This window comes from Eutrema salsugineum, unplaced genomic scaffold (genome assembly GCF_000478725.1).
Source record: "Eutrema salsugineum unplaced genomic scaffold, Eutsalg1_0 scaffold_12, whole genome shotgun sequence".
NCBI classification, from domain to species: Eukaryota; Viridiplantae; Streptophyta; class Magnoliopsida; order Brassicales; family Brassicaceae; genus Eutrema; species Eutrema salsugineum.
In genome coordinates this window covers 10,496,234-10,508,443 of record NW_006256895.1, presented here as the reverse complement: position 1 = coordinate 10,508,443, position 12,210 = coordinate 10,496,234, and the positions used below count along the sequence as shown (strand labels likewise).

At 37.2% G+C, this 12,210-nt stretch overlaps 3 protein-coding genes across 3 annotated transcripts; 1 reads left to right on the top strand and 2 right to left on the bottom strand.

The window, feature by feature from the left end:
• Positions 1-4,317: 4,317 nt before the first annotated feature.
• On the top strand, positions 4,318-6,994 carry LOC18025714 (transcription factor PIF1). Its single transcript, XM_006408867.2, has 7 exons — positions 4,318-4,792; positions 4,882-5,617; positions 5,797-5,874; positions 5,972-6,037; positions 6,127-6,192; positions 6,287-6,589; positions 6,663-6,994. Exons 1-7 carry the CDS (start codon positions 4,689-4,691, stop codon positions 6,744-6,746), a joined length of 1,437 nt encoding a protein of 478 aa, XP_006408930.1. The 5' UTR covers positions 4,318-4,688; the 3' UTR covers positions 6,747-6,994.
• An 8-nt stretch (positions 6,995-7,002) lies between these two features.
• LOC18025713 lies at positions 7,003-8,387 on the bottom strand. Its single transcript, XM_024160263.1, is given in 5 exon segments — positions 7,003-7,154; positions 7,264-7,691; positions 7,767-7,839; positions 7,918-8,084; positions 8,086-8,387. Coding segments are annotated over 5 exon segments (1,074 nt in total). The 5' UTR covers positions 8,374-8,387; the 3' UTR covers positions 7,003-7,036.
• A 379-nt stretch (positions 8,388-8,766) lies between these two features.
• On the bottom strand, positions 8,767-11,550 carry LOC18025712 (26S proteasome regulatory subunit 4 homolog B). The gene is made up of 7 exons (XM_006408865.2): positions 11,244-11,550; positions 10,613-11,170; positions 10,257-10,502; positions 9,796-9,965; positions 9,477-9,693; positions 9,248-9,388; positions 8,767-9,145 (listed from the first exon to the last, which is right to left on the bottom strand). Exons 1-7 carry the CDS (start codon positions 11,244-11,246, stop codon positions 9,062-9,064), a joined length of 1,419 nt encoding a protein of 472 aa, XP_006408928.2. The 5' UTR covers positions 11,247-11,550; the 3' UTR covers positions 8,767-9,061.
• Between the last annotated feature and the right edge of the window lie 660 nt (positions 11,551-12,210).

Genomic DNA, 12,210 nt, shown 5'->3' with positions numbered 1-12,210 from the left:
CATGTGCTTTCCCATTACTCACCATATGCAACTCAATTATGTTACATATATCGGGTAAGTCCATCCGTGATTTAACGTTGTCTTTGGTTCTTCCTTGGACGTTCAAAACAGTATGCATGATGTTATCGAAAAAATTCTTCTCAATGTGCATAACATCAAGATTATGTCTAAGCAAATGATCTTTCCAGTAAGGCAGATCCCAAAATATACTTTTCTTGTGCCAATTGTGATGAACCCCATATCCTTCAGGCATATTCGCAGGAGTGTGCCAATTTCCTCCAAGGGGGACCGTTTCAAGTCCACCCCAATGATCTATTTGCGCTTCAAGCTCTACTCCAGTTAGGTACACTGGTGGAGGGAGACGAACCAATTTGTTCTTTATAAACAAACGCCTATTTCTTCTATATTGATGGTTTGGTGGTAAAACCGACGGTGGCAATCAAACCAACAGGTTTTCCTACCATGTTTAAGCTGAAATGCATCAGTCCTATGAAGACAATAAGGACATGATAACCTCCCATGCGTTGTCCAACCTGATAGCATTCCGTATGCCAGGAAATCGCTTATTGTCCACATAAGCACCGCTCGCATCGTAAAATTTTTACCACTCGAACAGTCATATGTTCGTACTCCAACATGCCACAACTGGTTTAACTCATGTATGAGTGGTTGCAAAAACACATCAAGGGCCCGCTTCGGGTGATTTGGACCAGGGACTAATATACTTAGAAACAAAAACTCTCTTTGCATGCACATATCTGGAGGAAGGTTATATGGCGTAAGAATCACAGGCCATAATGAATATTGCCTACCAGACATACCAAATGGACTAAACTCGTCAGTGCAAAGACCGAGATAAACATTTCGCTTAGACCTAGCAAAGTCTGGATGTACGGTGTTAAAATGTTTCCAAGATTTCTCGTCAGACGGGTGAGTCATTTTGCCATCTGTTTGTGAATGTTCCGCATGCCATCTCATCGACGCAGCTGTCCGTTCGGATTGATATAGTCTTTTTAACCTATCAGTGATAGGAAGATACCACATTCGTTGGTAAGGAATCTTCTTACGCCCAGAAATTTGCGGTCTATATCTTGGCTTTTGGCAGAAACGACATTCTTCAAGCTTCTCATCATCTCTCCAAAAAAGCATACAATTATCAACACAAACATCAATCATCTCAGAAGGCAATCCAAGACTAAAAACCAGCTTCTGAATTTCATAATACGTTTCAGCAGCCAAATTATCATCTGGCAAATACTCTTTAATAAGATCTGCCCAATCGTTCATGCAAACTTCAGATAGATTGTGATCAGTTTTTATTGTCATCATCCGAGCTGCCAATGATAATTTTGATAAACCTTCCCTACATCCCTCGTACAGAGGCTGTTTTGCTGCGTTTAACATATCATAAAAGCGTTTCGCATCTGCATTGGGCTCCTCAACAGTATCAGCATGTGTTTCATGAAATGCATCAGTAACCATTTCATGCATCCTATCATGATCTTCACCCTGAACTTGACTACTTTGATAATCATTGGACGCTTCAAAATCCACATGTTCTTGATGATTACTACTACTCCGTGCAGCCATCTGACCACTACTTTGACCATATCCCTCTCCATGCTGATACCAAATAAAGTATTGGGGCATGAACCCTCTATTCAATAAATGCTGTCAGACAGTATCAATAGGAATATGTTTCCTATTTTTGCATTTCACACAAGGACAATACATTTTACATCTTTCAATTACAGTTTGCATAAGGCCGGCTTGGTACATGAATATTTCCAATCCGTTTTTGAAGTCTTCAGTCAACGACCCATCACCATTTTTGGGCGTATACATCCACTTTCGTAGATCGTATATAGACATTTCAAAAACAAATATTTGACTTTTTGTTTCTGAAATTTGATATAAATTTCAACTACTAAAAATTTTACTTAAACATTCAAAGACTCAAAAAATTTGTGTCTTTATATATTTTTTTGGGTTGATGGAATAATGAGAGAAGAAAGGGTATATATAGAATTTTTTGTTTGGTTACCAACATATTACCATTGCATATTTACATCAAATTTACGTTGAAATAAAAATTACATCACATTTACATTGATTTTACGTCAATTACAAGATAGAGAACAATTAGTCGTATTATCGATGTAAATATTACGACAACATTACGAAGAATTAAAATTCGTTCTTCATTCGTCGTAATATCGTCGTAACATTACGACAATTTTACGAGGGTCATTTTTTACGTCGAATTTACGATGATATTTTTGATCATCGTAAATACGACGTAACGTCGTCGTAAAATTACGACGACTAAAAAATCGTCGTAAATAATTCGACAGAAAAGCCCTTCATTCTTGTAGTGTTGTACTCGTGCATACGCGCGGGTTTTGTTTCACATAATATTTTTAAAAATATATATGTGTTGATATATATATATATAGTTAATTATAAGAATATGGTAATTTTTTTACTGTTTAGTATTAGATTTTTTAAAAATAAATTCGTTGTAAAACAAATAACTTTTTTTAAGGAATGGAAGTATGGTAATTAAGAAAATTATTCTACTATTCTAAAAATCATAAACATGATATGAGTAAAAAAGACGTAAATAAAAGTCATATTTTCTGGTTGAATTGCTTGAAAACGTATAATTACCTCTGATTTTTAATGTTTTCAAATTTATGACAAGTACAATTGCCTTGATTCTGTAAGAACCACCTCATATTTTATATTTCACAATAAAATGCAGCTATAATAATATTATATTTGACTCATAAAAATCGTCAAATCTTTGAATGAAGATAACGCTACATCTTTACATTTTTCATACAACAAGCTTCGAAAAAAATGTTTATAATGAGGATAGGCCGGAAGAAATGTATCAAGTTAGTATAAAAAATATTTAAAAGTTTTAGACGAATACCAAAAAGTTAGAAATGTAAAAAGTTAGAAATGTTGTTTATTTATTTTTATTAAGAATTTGAAAAGCCTTAATATTAATGTCATTTAATAGTTATGAACATAAATATATATGAAATAAACATTAAATATAATAGTTAAGTTAGAAGTAGTGGTATTAATTAGTTTTTAATTTTTTATTTTAAAATTTATAATTTATTAATTAGATGAAAGGACAGATGTCCTCCACTCAGATGCTGATGTGGCAGCAAGATGGAGAGAATTCATCTAAAATCATATATATAATTTGTATTTAACATTAAAATGCTATATTTTCACTCTAAATAACTCATTTTCTATCATTATTATAAATTGTAAAAAGGAAGATAATTTTTTTTAAGTCCTGATTTTTTTAAATCCATGTCCACCAGCCATTTAACCTTACTCACAATCATAGGAAAAAATTGAATTAGGTGTAATAAAACGATCATCAATGCTTGGCTCTATATTTTACTACAAAATATAATTTTTTAATAATAGAGACCATGTTTTCTCCAATAATTGCATTTTGTTTATGTTTGTATTTTGTTTACAATTCAGAGTAATACTTGACAGAAAAACTATAGATTGATTTTTGTATATACGAAACATCTTTAATACAGTATATCTAAACTAGAAACCTAAACATTGTGTGTTTATTTGTGTTTGAAACAGCTGATGTTATATCTATTTTGTATTAGTTATACTCAGTGAATCTGAATGTATTAGATCAATTCTGCGATTCTGCCACATAATCATACGATTAAATGAAAATGCTTGAATTAATTATAGGTTAATAATATATGCAAGATAGTTTAGAACAAGAACATATTAACCTGTGTGATAAATCATTGAGGTTTCCATTGACTATTTTTTTTCTTTTTGTATTGTCCCCACCACACTGAATCCATGTCTGATCCTCTGTTTCTTTCTTCCCTATTGGTATTGTATATATCTTCTTCTTCTTTTTTACGATCTACTTGAGCCATCAATATTACGCCCGCATCAAAATATACATATATATTTTCCCCTTCTTGTTTAGAACCACAGATCTTTTTAGTATTACATTATTGGCGGATTTTTTTGTGACTAAAATATTATCGAAGTCTTTGAAATCGAGTTTTTTAGAAGAGACAGACTTAATTTGGAGGCTCTTTAATGTCAGCTATGATGATGATCTCACACATTTTGTTTTCATTTTCCGTCGTGTTTCTTTCACTGGATTAAAAATCGGCACACACCACCCACCCATAAATGCTTATATAAATATAAAAGATTTATTACTACTGTTTAAAGTTAGTTGATACAGTAAATACGATACACAATGGTGTCATCGAAGAGGCAACAACAAAAAAAAAAAAAGAAACAGACTCAAATGGAGAAACATAAAGACAAAACACAAAGTAACCAAAATTAACGAGGAGAGGGAGAGAGAGAGTAAGCTTATCACATTCTTAAAAAAAAGCACGAAATTCGAGAATACATTCAGACACCCAAAGGATCCCACAGAAACAAAGGCGATAACTTTCTTTGTTTATAAAAAATAAAATAAAATCCAGGTCCTGCTTGAATTAGTAGTTATATTGTTTTAGTAATCTCTGGCTAGTACATACTCTGTGTACTGCTCTCTCTTCTGTAGCTTTCTTGGATACTAATATATACTAAAAAAGAAGAAAACCAGAGAAGAATTTTTTTTTCTCCTAAACGGTTTTTTTCTCTCATCTTTAGAGATAATAATGAGTCATTTCGTTCCCGACTTCGATACCGATGATGATTATGCCAACGTTAACCCTAATTCCTCTTCATCTTCCTCTTTGAATCTTCCCAGAAAACCCATTATGTGAGAGTTCTTACCTCTGTTTTTCTCTTTGTTAGTTTTTTTTTTTTTTTCATCTGATAGATTTTTTTTTGGTTTGTAAAAATTTAAAGGGGTGAAGAAGATGACCTCATGGAGCTTCTATGGCAAAACGGTCAAGTGGTTATCCAAAATCAGAGACTCAACAACGCCAACAAGAAACCTCCTTCTTCTTCTGTGAAGCTTCACGGCGGCGGAGTTGCTCCTCCTCCGCCGCCTCCGACGCATCAGCCGTTAGATGAGAATCTCTTTATCCAGGAAGACGAGATGGCGTCTTGGCTTCACTATCCTCTCCGTGAAGATGATTTCTGCTCAGATCTTCTCTTCTCCGCCCAACCAACTGCTCCGGCGACCACCGCACCGAGACCGCCGGTTCCGTCCGCCAGGCCGCCGGTACGCAATTTCACGAATTTCTCGAGGCTCAGAGGGAATTTTACCGGCAGAGGTGAATCTGGATCCAAAGCGATCGTGAGAGAATCGACGCAGGTAAACCCTAGCGCCACACCGTCTTCGGCGGCGGCGGCGAGCGAATCCGGTCTAACACGGCGTACAGACGGCATTGACGGTCGAGGGACGGTTAATTTCGGATCCAGCTCCGCCGTGGCGTGCAATTTCGCCAAGGGAAAGGAAGTGGCCACGACGACGACCGCGACGGCGACGGCGACGGCGACGGCGAGTGAGATTCCCGGTGCATCGTCTTCTGTTGCGTCAAAGAGCGAAAACGAGGCGGTGATTGTTCAACAGGAGACGGCGAACACGACCGTCGATGAGAGGAAACGAAAGGAGAGAGAAGCCATTGACGACAGCGAGGTGAGTCGTTTACTCTCCCTCTTCCCCCACTGTATCAACTCTTAGCTATCGTGCGCAGATTAGGATTCGGTGCATTTTAGTTTGTAACGTGCTTTACACGGTCCAGACGCATTTTAGTCTTTTTTTTTTTTTTTTCCTGATCTATTAATAATAATAGTAATAAATTTGGTGAGTTGCAGGAAACAAAACAAGGACGTGGATCAACAACATCTACCAAGAGATCTCGAGCTGCACAAGTTCATAATCTCTCTGAAAGGGTTTGTGCTGGTTTTATTAGTTAATTTATCTTTCCTTTTATTCTTCTTCGATTTTATTCACATAGAATCTGATGAAGAAGAATCTGTTGGAATACAGAAACGGAGAGATAGGATCAACGAGAGGATGAAAGCTCTGCAAGAACTCATTCCTCGCTGCAACAAGGTCTTTTTTTGTTTTTTTTTTTCAAATGACTTTCTCTTCAAGTTATTCCATTTGTTGCTGATTCAAACTATGTCTTTTGGTTCTATCAGTCAGATAAAGCTTCAATGCTCGATGAAGCTATTGAGTACATGAAATCGCTCCAGCTTCAAATACAGGTGTGTCCATGAAAACCACAATCTTGATGAAGCTCAAAGTCCATGGGATATTTAATCATTTCCAATGAAAACTTATGACTTAAGATAAATGCAGATGATGTCAATGGGATGCGGTATGATGCCAATGATGTATACCGGTATGCAACACTACATGCCTCACATGGCGATGGGCATGGAGATGGGTATGAACCGGCCTCCTCCTCCGTTTATGCCATTCCCCAATATGGTAGCCGCTCAAAGACCTTTGCCTACACAGACTCATATGAGCAGCTACTCTGTTCATGCTTCTGACCCATCAAGAGTCTTATACCAGCACTTTGATCCAACATCATCGAGCCATCCTGGTTACATGGATCCTTATCAGCAGTTCCACCATATCCAACCACCACAGTTTCAGGTACTTTTTTTTTTGCTCATTCATTCATCTATTTCCTCTGGATTGCAAGAATCTTATCTCTTTCTTCTTGTAGAATCAAGCCACATCGTACCCAAGTTCAAGCAGGGTCAGTAGTAGCAAGGAATCTGAGGATCAGGGAAACCATACAACAGGTTGAGGCCTTGATCCAGATGATCTGTTTTCACAAGCAAACACGATTTTGAGAATATAGACAGACAGAGAGAGAGAGAGAGTGCTAACATGTAAATCGCAGTCTCAGATCTATTTTTCTGTTTCTGTTCTGTTCTCTCTTCAGGGTCGTGTACTAGTTAAGAGAGCTGTACATGTCAAGACCCAGAAATCTAGGAATCAAATACATACAGGTTGCAGAGGCTTAGTGAAGAGATTAAATGAGAGAGAGAGAGAGAGAGAGAGAGAGAGAGAGAGAGAGAGAGAGAGTTTAGGTTCTTATAGACCCAATATCATCATTCTTTCTCGTCTCCTCCGGCAACTTTCATTAGAGAACCAAGTCTTGATTCGGAATTCTGAGTAGCTTATCAGTGGATATGCGCAAGGCTTCGAGTTCCTGATACAAATGCACCAACATCTTCATCGGCACTTATCTATATAGAAACAGAGTGATGATAACAGGAGGAAATAATATATTTTGAATGTTGGTGAAAACAAGAGCTCACCTATATAAGAGGGTCAGAAGAATTAATCGATCGACATTGCAGAGTAAACCAAGCGCAAACATGATTGGCCAAACCGAGAATTTGATGGGAGAATCATCTCTTTGTGTGATGAATGAATAGTTAACAGCTGTGAGAATGGTTTGAGACAAGGCGCAAACCAATCCGACCATATCTGGGAAGCTACCAAATCTGTTTGATCTCTGAGTTGGATAGTGAAACCAAGGAATGGGCCAACTCCACTTCCACAAAACTCTCTCAACTCTGCCTTTGTGTAAGAGATCTATGAGGCAAAGAAGACAAGAAAGCAATGACATTGACATAGCAGCCAATGCATACAAAGGTTTATGGACAGAGGAGATTTGGTCGAAAACCAAGCAAGGTATTTCCAACATGAGGTTGGTGATGACCAGCGACCACTCAAATACAACCTGTTTTTTTTTAAAAAAGACAAAAGAAGCTGTCACGATTCTCACATCTGAAATAAAATATGACCTTAAAAGTACCTTTGTTCGTGAAGCTCTTAGAAGTTTGCTTTCGATGTCACGAGCTATCTCATTCACCAACATCTCGTCATCTCTGGGAGATATTAAGAAGCATATATATAATAAGCTAGTTAAACGCATTTAAGTATGTATTATTTAATTGGAGTTATACCTCAAGTAATTAGTACTCCATCCAGGGAGATTAATGGCTTCTGTAAAACAATCTCTCCATTCTTGAAGCTGCTCGGCTTTATCCTGTCGCTTAGCAAAGGCATCTCCAAAGCTTCCTGTCTGATTTTCGATGTCGAGAGGATCAACATGGTAGAGGACTGGTATCACAAATCTGACCAAACCTCTCTTTGCATTTCAAGATTGCTACAACTTCATCTAAACAAAACTTGGAGTCCCCGAAGTTTTCAGAGAAGACAATCACTGAAACTCTTGATACTTGGATTGCTTTTAACGACTCTTCATATCTCTCTTCGCTTGGTAGCTCGTCATACAAATAGGTTTTGATCCGTTTCCTACGTAGACAGCCACAGAGATGGCTTACGAAATTGTGATCACGAGTGTCTTTGCTTCTGAAACTTAAGAACACATCGTGTTTCATTTTAGGAGTCGAACTCATTTTGTCTTTTTTTCTTCTTCTTCTTTACATACCAATCTTTCTTCTTCTTTACATACCATCTTTTTTTTTTTCCGAATTTTCCTAGAAATTATATTGTTTATAATATAACTCTACTCCTATTGCCTATTGGTTATTGTAGTTTCTTGGAAGCTTACGTTGGTTATATTGTAGTTTCTTGGAAGTTCATGTTCTCTTTTAATATTGAGTTTAGACATCAAGGTGTCGTTGACAAAGCAAGACACAGCTAATTACGTTGACGTTCGTATACCTTTGAATATTCCTACAAAACTCTTCGAACATTGTTGTATTGGATTTAAGCTCACTTGGTTTTCTTTTCTACCAACTTTTCCTTTGTCCAAATAAATAAATATATATATATATATACATGTCATAAGATGTACTTGGTTTATACTCCATGTAAAATAATGTATCGCAATGTTCTTAGTCCTCTGGTTACTTTTTCATCAAATATACATTTTAGTTTAACGAAAAGTGTGGAAATTTTTAAACGAATATATATCTAATGAGGAGCTTCTGAGGAATGCAAACCAAAAAAAGGTGCCAATTTGGAAGAAAACCATAAGGCAGACGATTTTATATGATCAGAAAAAACCTAAGCAGGAGTGAAACAGTAAATGGAGAGCAAACTCGAAAAAAAAATAAGAGAATGATACACTTGTGTCGTCTCTCACATGTAAAGACCTTCAGGAACTCCTTCTTTCTTCTTGAACATAACCTTCTCCTTCGCCTTCTTGAAGTCTACATGCGTCACCTAAATCACATTACACCAGATATGGTTAAATATGTTAAAAGTAAGTCCTAAGGGGTTATTAAGCTAGCGCCAAATGTATGGCGAATCAGAAAGAATCTTTACTTTCATTCGACGCTCTCTTAGAGCAAGCAGACCAGCTTCTGTGCATATTGCCTTTATATCAGCTCCTGAGAACTCGTCTTTCGTCATTACAAACTCTTCTAGGTTCACATCTTCAGCCAAAGTCATCTTTGACGTGTGTATCTAATAATGGCATATGCAATTAATAAACCCACCCACCAGATCATTTCTTTAAAAAAGAAAAAAAAATCAGGATCATCAATTCTAGTACCTGGAAGATACGTCTTCTTGTTTTGATATCTGGAAGAGGGAACTCGATTTTCCTGTCGATCCTGCCTGGTCTTAGAAGTGCCGGGTCTAGACTTTCGATTCTGTTTGTCGCGAGGATGACTTTAACATCTCCTCTCGAATCAAATCCATCAAGCTGGTTCAGTAGTTCCAACATGGTTCTTTGTATTTCCCGTTCTCCACCAGAGTGTGCATCATACCTGTTTCGACCACCATAGTATATAGATATATATATATATATCAGATTATAGAAACCATCTCTGAAAAGTGGAGTATCATGTTTTGAGTTGAATTAGACATACCGCTTGGTACCAACAGCATCGATCTCGTCTATGAAAACAATCGATGGTGAAAGGTCATCTGCAACCCTGAATAGCTCCCTCACAAGCTTCGGACCATCACCCAAATACTTCTGAATCAGTTCACTACCGACAACACGCAAGAATGTAGCTGATGTAGAATTCGCCACTGCCTGAAAGAATACCAATACTTGCTTATCATCCAAAGTTGCAAACTTTACAAATCCTAGAACAAATAGCAAGAGACCACAGTGCAATATTCCATGCTTGGGACGTAGAAAAAAACAGTTAAAAACCTCCACCTGATATATCCTTAATACTCTGGTCTAATACACCTAATCTAGCCAAAGAAGCCACGGCTCTGACTAATTTATCTCTCTAGAGTCAGCCTAACCGGGAATTTCCAGCTTCATAAAGGGGCTTTTAATACTTGCTACACTAGGAGCTGAAAGAAGAAGGAGAACCTTAGCAAGCAATGTCTTCCCAGTGCCAGGCTCACCATACAAGATCACACCCTTTGGTGGCTTAATTCCAATATCTTCATAAAGCTCAGGATGAGTTAGAGGGAGCTCAACTGCTTCCTTGATCTCCTGAATTTGAGCTTCTAAACCTCCAATGTCAGCATACGACTCCAGAGGAGCTTTCTCCACTTTCATCACAGACACCATTGGATCAACCTCATCTTGGAGAATCCCAACAACGGAGAGAACCTAGCACAAAACGAGCAAGTGTCGAAACAAGATAAGTTCCATCAAGTTACTCTATTAACTAATGACAAGCAAAAGCCGATATCAATAGATCGAAACCCTAGTTGAAAAACCTTGTTATGCATCAGAATGGAGCATCCAGGCTCGAGCTGATCCTTGTCCACGAAAGACAGAATCCCAACGTAGTACTCAGGGCCAACCGAAGAAGAAACAATAGCGTGGTTCTCATCGATAAGCTCTTCGAGATTCCCAACACTCATTGGCGTCCCACGAAGATCATCAACCTTAGATCTATCTTCCTCAGCCTTGTCTTCCTGAGGTTTCAGCCGCTCCTGATTCGACACGAACTCTTCCTCCATCAGCAGATAATCTTTGATCCGCTCCATTTTCAGCAATCGAAGCTTACACTTGGTAGAAGGAGTCACCGTCGGCAATCGGGAAGCCGCCTCAGGTCCCTTGAGCTTCCGCTGCTTCCTCCCGACACGAGCCGGTGGAGCGGCTGGCTCGAACTTCTTCTCCTTCTTCTCTCCACCATCTGGTTTTCGATCTCCCTGCCGATTCAACCCACCTGATGGTCCTTGACCCATGATCACTGATGCTCGATGCTTTTCTCTCTTGCCTTCCTTCGTCTCGCTCTCCGAGAAAGAAATCCAAATTCTAAGATACTTGGCCTATTTTTCAAAATCAGAATCTATTATTCTCTTCAATATTAAAAAAAAATAATAATAATAACTCATGAAATACCATGTTAAGCTTTTTTGCTTTCGCAAAGTCAGTCGATTATGTCACCGGTAATATTGAATGGATTGTCGATGTTGTCGATTGAAACAAGTATTGACTAAAAAATTTGATTATACATGTTTGATGAAAGAGTTTATTTTTTCAAAAGAAAATGGTTTCAAAACGGAAGGGAATGAAGTTACAAAAAATAAGAACGATGTATAGTTGGATTAAAATGTTTACTTGTGGTTCCATAACCTGGAAAAAAAGTGTTTAGCTTAAAAATATTGTCTACCAATGAACATAATCCCACACAATTCTTTAATTGATCTGATGGCAGTATCAAAAATTGACCCCAAATATATTTATGGATCTACCAGCCCCAAGCCAATGCTTGATCAGCATGTACTCAAACCCGACTCTGCGTGTAACCATTAATTTTCTCTAATTGCAGTGAATGTAGAATGTAGTCTTAGAAAATTAGAAACGACTATAATGATTCATGTGACTCCATTTAAATAATGCTTGATTCTTGCCAATTTGATAGAGAATAATGGATCTATATCGGTGGGAATTTGCAGATAAGGTTTCTTTTTTTTTTTGTTGATAAAGACAAATGAAGATTTCTTAAAGGGTCAAAAAATGTCTCATAAAGATTATAAGCTACCAAAAAGTATAGAGCAGAGACAACAACATATCTATCATGTTCTTCCTTGATAACCCTGTTAAGAATATCCCATTTTCTTTATAAACACTGAAGCAGCTTTCAAATTTATTTGTAAGCAAATTTGTAACTGGACGCTGACCCGCTTGTTTGGTTCACATACTAATACAGATTGTGGTTCTTATGAGCCGATCCATCGCGATCTAAAAAATTGTATTCTCTCCGTTTCATAAAAAGTGTCGTTTTAAGGTTTTATTTTTGTTTCACAAAGAGTGTCGTTTTAAATTTTCAATGCAAAATTTTAAACAATATTCTAGTTTTAACCCT

Bases quoted from the DNA above. Each gene is read 5' to 3' on its own strand.
- LOC18025714 (XM_006408867.2), top strand. From the start codon at position 4,689: ATGAGTCATTTCGTTCCCGACTTCGATACCGATGATGATTATGCCAAC. The intron at 4,793-4,881 runs GTGAGAGTTCTT...AAAAATTTAAAG, and splicing joins CTTCCCAGAAAACCCATTAT to GGGTGAAGAAGATGACCTCA. The intron at 6,193-6,286 runs GTGTGTCCATGA...AGATAAATGCAG, and splicing joins CGCTCCAGCTTCAAATACAG to ATGATGTCAATGGGATGCGG.
- LOC18025712 (XM_006408865.2), bottom strand. The intron at 10,503-10,612 runs GTTTTTCAACTA...GTTTTGTGCTAG, and splicing joins CCATTCTGATGCATAACAAG to GTTCTCTCCGTTGTTGGGAT. The intron at 9,694-9,795 runs GTATGTCTAATT...TGGTCGAAACAG, and splicing joins GATGCTGTTGGTACCAAGCG to GTATGATGCACACTCTGGTG.